The sequence below is a fragment of the Austrofundulus limnaeus genome, unplaced genomic scaffold (assembly GCF_001266775.1).
Source record: "Austrofundulus limnaeus strain Quisiro unplaced genomic scaffold, Austrofundulus_limnaeus-1.0 Scaffold195, whole genome shotgun sequence".
Lineage (NCBI taxonomy): Eukaryota > Metazoa > Chordata > Actinopteri > Cyprinodontiformes > Rivulidae > Austrofundulus > Austrofundulus limnaeus.
Genome location: NW_013952597.1, coordinates 736158 through 744610, shown reverse-complemented (window position 1 = coordinate 744610; position 8453 = coordinate 736158). Strand labels below are relative to the sequence as shown.

General features: G+C 41.4%; 1 protein-coding gene across 2 annotated transcripts in view; it reads right to left on the bottom strand.

Moving 5' to 3' along the window:
- nrp2a (neuropilin 2a) overlaps positions 1-8074 on the bottom strand; it is an 84689-nt gene extending 76615 nt beyond the window's left edge. For both annotated transcript variants that reach the window (XM_014018566.1, XM_014018567.1), the window contains exon 1: positions 7601-8074. In XM_014018566.1, the coding sequence (XP_013874020.1) occupies positions 7601-7676 (76 nt within the window). In that variant the 5' untranslated portion in view covers positions 7677-8074. The remainder of the gene's footprint in view (positions 1-7600) is intronic.
- Between the last annotated feature and the right edge of the window lie 379 nt (positions 8075-8453).

Genomic DNA, 8453 nt, shown 5'->3' with positions numbered 1-8453 from the left:
TGTGTGTGTGTGTGTGTGTGTGTGTGTGTGTGTTTATAATGACTATATTTTAGTCTGTATAAATTAGAAATTTAGCCAAAATAAACTTATGTACACTACTGAAACACAGCAAGTTTTTTTTTTAGTTTTAGCTCGTTGTTAAGTCAAGTCTAGGCTACCATAAACTTTGTGTAAAAATAACAATAAAAGAGTAAAATTTATTTACTGAACAGACTTGTGGGTCTAACTGAACAACTGGGAGAAAAGTAAGTTTTCAGTTTTTGTTTAAAACAACACATTTCTGTAAAAGTCAGGAACCAAAATTAACTTTTAGCAAATAAAGAAGATCTCTTCTTGATGGTTTTAGCATCTCATGAGGCTGAAACTRTTGGAAATTAGCTGGCGACTCAAAATTGTGATGAAATTAGGAGAAAGTGTGTGAATTTTCAGTTACAGATTCACTAAGCATTGGAGACTAATGAGCGGTGGTATTTGTTTCTTTAAATCTCAAATKATTCAGCAAAACTGTGTTGTAGGCTGTGGCTGTGCACAATCCACCCTATAACCACCCCACATGTTTACAATGTAATAATACACAATTGAACTGAAGATACATTTGCATCTTTTTTTAAAATAAACATTATGCTGCATGTTTTTTTTTTTTTTGGTATCCCAATACCAGTTTCTCTTAAACTAAGTACGAGTATGAGTACTTTCATTAGGTACTCGCTGATACCGTGTTGATACAGAATACTTGTTAGAACCTAAACACATTTTATTTAGAACAAGGTGGCTCTCCTTCCTTACAGACCTACAGCCCAGCTGACTGGATCAAATCAAATACACAGCATGACATAATGCTGTGGAAACTTTTTAAATAAATAAAAATAACAAATGGTATACATTTCAAAAACATGGAATTGACAAATTTTTCACTTGAAAAGTAAATTGTAATATATTAATACTGGTATTTGTCCCAGTGTCAGGACATTTTGCACCTGTTGCTGKTATTAGGATAAACACCATTACTTTGTACCCACATTGGTAGCCACCCACATGTTTATGATTTAATCTACTAAAATACACCCCTGAATTAAAGTCAAATGTGCATCATTTTATAATAATCATTACGTCTCGTTGGCATGAGTTTTACACCTGGCTGTAGCTCTGAATGTTTTCTGTCATAATGAAAGCTTCATGAATGTGTCAAAATATAAAATTACTGTAACTAATTTGAGTAGTGTTTTAGATACACATAAAAACTTTGAGAACAAAAAGCTTGACATGAGTGAAACAATGGATAAACCAAGGTTAAAGTGGTTTGCAGAAACATCAACATATGAGGGATATGATGTGTCTAATGTTAGACACGAGTAGGAACAAATTATGCCGATCGTGTACAAATCACAAGCAAAAACTAAAGAAGTTGAAGCTGATCAACTGTATCAAAGGCTCTGCTGATGTTGAGAAAACCCAAAATAGAAATATTATGGTTGTCTCAGCTAATCTTAAGATCATTTTCAGCTCYGATTTTATCAATAAAATAAGCAAACTTTGTTCATTTTTCTTGCCATTTTCTAATCAGTCCAGACTCATAGATGTCTTTGTAGAAAGAAAGAACGAAAAAAAAGGTGGGAGGGTCTTTATCTTCATTATCCTGAGAAAATGTGCATATGTCTGCATGTCTTAGCTCGTGTCCTAAGACGTGTGTGGAAATTCACACTCTCATTTCTATTAGCCGCCTTATCGGGGAAGCATGGCGTTGCGCTCTGGGATAAGCTACGAGTCTGAGGAGAGGGTCTGATAAAGCCCTTCATCGTCCCCCAGCATCTTGTGCCCGTGTTGCCACCTTAATTAAAAAGTGCTATCACCCAGAGTGGGGAAATAAGAGGGGAGARCGGGCTGCACTCAGCCGTTCAGTCATTCCTCACTGGACTGGATGAAAAGGAGAGGAGCAGGAAGTGGATTTATGAATCACTTCGACTGTTTTGTTCATTAACGACCTACTGAGGTGATATGAGGCAAAAACGTGAGAGTAAAAAGTAAAAACTGTTGTTTTTTATAAACTAAAATTCAATATGAACAAAATCCATACTCCAAGATGACAACATCTTCCCCCACAGGGTGTGGTTTATCAGAGACTACCTCCAGAATTGGTATTGGTAACAGTGGAATGACTGCCAGCAGTTCTGACCTCAATCCCATCATACACCTGTGGGATCAGCTGTTTGACACAGAATGGCCAACCCAATCACACTGACTGACTTGCCACAAATTCTAGTTGAAGAACAGGACGCCGCCCCACTGGAGCATGTGACCAAACTGATGAGCAGCACGAAGAGGAGGTGTCAGKCTGTTGTGGCTGTGTATGGTTCTTCCACATGCTACAGTGGCCCTGTTTGTTAAATAAATTGTTAAGTCTTTGTTTCTTTCAGCTTTAACCATCAAATTCAATGAACACCATTTAACAAGACTCAATAGCAGAATAAGCTGTTTGCTTCAGCAAGTTTTCGTGGGTGCAAGCCACAAATGCAGCACCATTTAAGGGAAAAAAAACACAGGTTCTGGTGTCAAGCTGGCACTGCTGGCATGGCAAGGGGTCAACAGGATGTGGGCCAGGTCTGGCAATGATGGCACTGTTTTAGCTGGCATGCCAGAACTGGTCCAGTTATGGTTTTGTTTGTGTGGTGCTGACCCATGCATTGACCACATCTGGACCACCAAAGGGTAGTCATTGTTTGCAGTATCTGGGTGGTCAGTTTACTGCGTGGGCCAGAACTGGGCCAGACAAATTTTGCTAAATGGGTTCATCTCCAAGAAATRTTGCTAAATTAAGTGAAGATATTAACTTARGTTCRGGAGCAGGACCACGCCTCTCACCTTCAGCCAATCACAGTGTCTATTTAAACTCTCCTCACCTGGTGKTCTGCCCTCASCTCACTGTCTCCACACACCCTCTCCTTCCRCCTCATTTAGGCCYCTTYGCATGCCAYCATCGTGCCACCTTCCTCACTCCCTTCATTCCTTYTTCATCCCTTCYTCATCCCTCCATCCTTTCATCCCTTCATTATCCCTCTATCCCTTCATCCCCTCCCTACACTCCTTCATCCCTCCCTCATCTCTTCCTCACCACTTCATCCCTTCATCTCTGCTTCTCCTTCTTTCTCCTCCATCCCTACCTCAAACTGCCTCCTAAYCCATTCCTTTTCAGGTTCCAGCTGGGGGGTCCAAAGCAGGCTCAGGAAAAAGCATTCTTCCTGGAGACCATGCCCCACTCTGAGTCTTCTCCTCAAGCCTCCTTCGATGTACCTCCCCAGACGCCTCATCATTCATCCCACCTTCAATAAAATATTTAAACTCAAACAATGGCGTGGTCCTTGCCAGTGAAATAAATGTAAATATGAAGTTCCTTTAAGTTTATAGAAATGTTTAAACAGATATATGTTGACCGTTATTTCTTACAGAACCTGATAAAATAGTCAGTTTTTGTTTCCCCTAATTTATTTATGTGAGCCTTTAGTTTTCTTTTGTTGTTTAGCCTTAATAATTAAAAGAGAAATACAATAAATACACATGTTTAACAGTCAGCAGGATTTCTCTTCAGTGTTTCGGGACTGCTGTGAACTTTAATTATTGGGAAAGCAGAAATGTGGAAAGAGTTTCTGGTGAGCACAGTGTTTAACTCAGAACTAAAATAGTTTCTATGACTCATGCTTGAGCATTACAATGACATCATAGTGTTTAATACAGTTTTCATTTGGAAAAGATTCAGTGTGGTTGTGATCATTTTCTACGTTAATAAAAAATAGGTTTCTTTCAAAATAGTTCTTAAGGTTTTATAAACAACTGCATTGTGTACAGAGGATGGACCGGTAAATGAATAATGCTAAGGTTTTAGAAACCTTACAAAACAAGATTTCAGAACCATATTTAACAAAATGCCAAACAACAAAGTTTTGATTCCTCTTTTGTGTTTGCTCTTAGGAGCAATTTATTTCAAAAAGTCTCCTTTGCGTTTTATGAAATAAAATTGTTCTGTTTTGTCTGTTTGCATCAACGCCGTGTTTTCTGTCTTGTTCCGTCAAGATGTCAACCTCTCATTCTGATGTTGAGGTTTTGTCTAATGTTGCTGTGTTTTGCACCTCGGGGGCCTCTGTGGAAGGAAACAGAGGAAGATGGAAAGAAGAAAACAAATTCTGAGGTAATGCTAGTTTTYATACTGAAAACCTGTGCAGCTGGGGTTGATTGTGTGTTGGAAAAACAGATAAAACGCTGAGCAGTAATTAACCCCTTTTCCTCTCCCAGGTGAAATACTAGGCACTTAGACGGAGAGAATACACAGTTTAATGCAGAAAGCGAGCTAAAAATATTTAACTGATTGGAATTTCAGAAACAACACTCTGGTTCATCAACTAAAAAGTAAAAGTCAAACTTTAAACTACAAAACTCCTCATTGACAAGCTGTACTGAAGAGAGTCTTTATTTTAATTACAATATTGYAATAAATTAGATTAAAACTGAATATAAAAAGAACGTGAGCAGTGATTAGCCCTTCCCCAGAAACAATAGTTTTTTTGTTAAACAGTGCTAAATGGGTTTAAAGGAGGATCTTGGAGAAGCCAACAAAAGCCACATCAGGAGCAGATAAAATCCCCAAATCCTCTTTTACCTCCCTGCCTTTCCTCTTCCCCGCTCTGTTTCCACTCCTCCTTCTCTAACAGGATAAGTGGCCCATGCTAATTGGCTAAATGCACAGAGTTGGCCGTCCTGATCAATGCTTCAATGGATCAATTGAGGAGACAGATGGTGGCAGCAGGAGGGTTGGTACCTGAATGGTAGCATGTCTCCATAATACCAAACTTGCACCAACATACTTTTTTGCTTTTAATTCTTTAAAATTATAGACACTAACCCCTCCCAACAGGTCCAAACCCATCCCATGAGCTCCAGTGAAGGCCTTCTCCCATRCGGTTAATGTGACCGGACTGAAAGAGCAAGCTTTGTTTTATTTATCTGGGGGTCTTGTTTTTAATTTCACCCCTTCATTGGAGCGGCCTCTGTTCCAGGGCTTTTTGTGTTGACGCCCATGACTCTCATACCTGACTGGTATCGAGCCGAACGCTACATTTGTCTTCGGCTGTGAATGCTAATAGGTGACCTTGTTTTGGCAGTAAAACCTCTGAGGCCGCCCGGATCAAAAAGCTGAGAAAATGCWAAGGATTGACGGATGGATGTCCGTGGGAGATGAAAAGGCAATAAAAGAGCCAAGGGAGGGAAAAATGGAAACAAGAGTCAAAAAAATGRAGAAGTTTGCTCATTAAGGAGCTAAAGTTTGATTAAATTAATAGAAGTCTGGAAGAAGTCGATRCCACAGAGGATGCACAAACACCCACTCAATAAACATGCAAATGAGTTGCTTAATAGCTTGAATATTAATTCTTATGACAGCTAGTAATTAATGCACCTATCACTGACTCAAAGTGTTGCGATTATAATACGAGGAGAGCGGAGATATCTGCTTCAGATAGAAAGACTGAAATGCCTTTTTCTTTCTTTCTTTTTTTTGGTTTTCATCTCCAAACAGATGATGGTGTAGTAGATTCTCAGAGGAAGGAGAGCGATTTGCACGAAGAGCTCAGCTCACATAAGACAAGCAGCTCGTTGCCGTTTTGAAGCTTGCGACTTTGCACTTTTTATTTTGAGTTGAGAAAAACAAAATGTCTTCAAGAGACAAGAAATGAAGTTCAGTCACCAAATATATATATATGAAAAAAACTTAGACTCAACTCCAAACTTCTACCTTGAGACCAGGAGCCTGAGGCGTAAATCAGATTGCTTCAAACCTTTTTCAAAAAGATCCCTTTTTAGCTTTTGCTGCTGTAAAAATATCAAGTTGCTACAACCCACACAGAGCTGATCATCAGAAGCAGAAACTCTGCACAACTTCTGATGCAACTCATGAGGTCTCATCACGAAGCAGGGTTCACCTCTTTATCTCCAACTCCCCCTGCTGAASTGGGATTTTACCCCACATTAACCACGTCACCCCAGAAGATAGTGCAGCCTTGTAGCCCCTTAATGCAATCCATTCCCTGGGTCCAGTGCCATTTTAACTCTGTGACCCCCGCACGCTTTGATGTTGCCCTTTCTTCTCACACTTTGATGCACAAYCCTTCGAGTCGTGTTGCTTTTGTGTTTTTTCCGCTTTGTGAGGGCTTCTTTTGCAGCCACCGTCTCTCTGTCCCCCTCCTGGCACCCTCTTTCATTCCCTCTCTCTCTCTGTTCTGCTCTCTGTCAGACCCCTCTTCTATTCCCCCTCTGGCATCTGATGTGGCTCTTGAGGGGAGCGACATGTGCTGCAGTGTCTTGGCAGAACATGGAGAGAGTTTCCAGCTTCTTGCTCGCCTGCACCACTGCCAAGAGGCTCACATCTGTCTCTGATCAGAGAGCAGGAGCGGCCCAACACACGCGTTCAGAACTCTTTTAGTAAGCTAAACGAGAGAAAAGGAGGATGTGCAAACAGGAAGCGAGAAAATACTGGTTAGGTTGAGATGCCAGGTGGTGGTGTAAAGCCTGAACAGTCACGGTGGGATCATGGACCCCCTCTCAAATCCACCTACTCTCCATCAAAACCAAATGAATTTCTGCAGTAGAGTGTGGAGGGGGAAAAAAGGGTCTCGAAAACTAAAAATGCGAAGGAGGACTGTGTATTTCCTCACTGTGTGAGGAAGCAGACAGCTATGGATGAGTGAGCACAGCTTATGTGTCATCACTGCTCAGCCTGGAATAACCACTTCCAGCATGTTATCTGCACATCACTTGTGAGGAATAACAAATCAAATTTAGACCGAGTTAAGCTTATTTTGTGTTTAAAACTTGCCCATTCTGAACCTGAGGGCTCAGTTTGGCCCCTCAGATATCAGTGAAGCGCTAAAATCTGCGCGATTCTTCTGTTGATTGCTGAGAGCGCACAGAAGCATGGCAGGGAGCCTCAGCCTGGAGCTATTCTTGATTTCTTCTGTTGAAAAAAAAAAAGGCTAGAGAGAAAGAGAAAGCTCTGGTCGCTAATGAAGGCAATGATCGCATTAGTCAATCCAAAGCTTTTACGCACCAGAAAAGTGGAAAATTGTGGGTTTACTAGGCACATCTCACATTTGAAACTCGGTTTCCACCCCGATCTGAAGCACATTTAATCAGGGATTCAGTTTGTTTATTATCACTGATTAACAATTAGGATAAATTAAGGGGGAAAAACACGGGAAGTGCCTAATTTCCTGACACTTCCCGTTTATTATCCTGACAATAAGCTTCAGATTACTTCATCAAACAATCTGAGTTAATCAGTTTGGACTGAATTAAGCAGTGACTAAAAACAAAGTCCAGATTTACGCGATTTGAAGGAAACACGTGCGTTTGGGTAATATTAATCCAGATCATTTTGCGTCTAAAAGCGTTTGGATGAAAGCAAAAAAATCATACAAAAATATTTCAAACAGGATATTTATGCGTAAAAGTAAGTGCGCTTTTGAAATGAAAAGATCCATTGGAGTATAACAAATATGTTATTTTGGTTACATCAAACCACGCGCGCATCAAATACCATGAAGTCGCTCCAACTCACCGTTTTCTGCCCCGACCTTTAATCCCAGATGGCACAAAAATATTAAAAATCCAATCAGAGGCGACGCAAAATCCATCTTGGATCGGGGGGCAAAACTTGGGAAGTTTTAAAGTTCCTTTCAAAAGAAAATCCACAGCCGCTGGAAGGAGTCGGAACGGAACCAAATTAATGAAAATCCCCGCGCCTACATGTCATCAGAACCAAAATGATCATGCGTCCAGTTGTTGGATAGGTGCCACTGAACCTCATAAAAAAACTGTTGAAAAAGCAAACTTCCAGATGGATGCAGCTGTTTGGGCTGGAGAGAATGGATAACGGGCTCCAGCCTGGCTCCGGGTCCCGCGGTAGACCTCCGMTCCGCCGCGTATTTTTGCGCACGCGATGGCTGAATCCTCCCCTTCTCCTGCAGGAGCTGAGGTCCGAGTGTCAGAAATGTGGCGCACGAGGAGCAGGGTTTTGAAATAAGAACTGGATNCTCCTGAGGCTGTTTTAGGAGGAATATCACAGAAAAGAAGAGGGGCTGCACTGCAACTGGCACATGGGCTGCTTCCCCACATAAAAAGAAACAAACAAACCGAAAAGCATGGTCAAAGCCCCACTAGGGGGAGAGCCCACCTCAGGCCTGCCCCACATCTCAGCCCTGCAATCAGCAGGTCTAAATAAAGAGCTGGGAGGCTGTAATGACACAGTAGTGAACCCAAAATAATCTGCTGAGAAAGGCCTCTCCAGCGTCCAGCCCATGTGCCCCTGCCTGTGGTTTCTATTACCTTGTAATGTTGCGGACTGGCTGCGCAATGACTACTAGCTGGCATCCTTTTTTTGGACCCAGCCAGGTGCATTCCTAAAGGTCAGC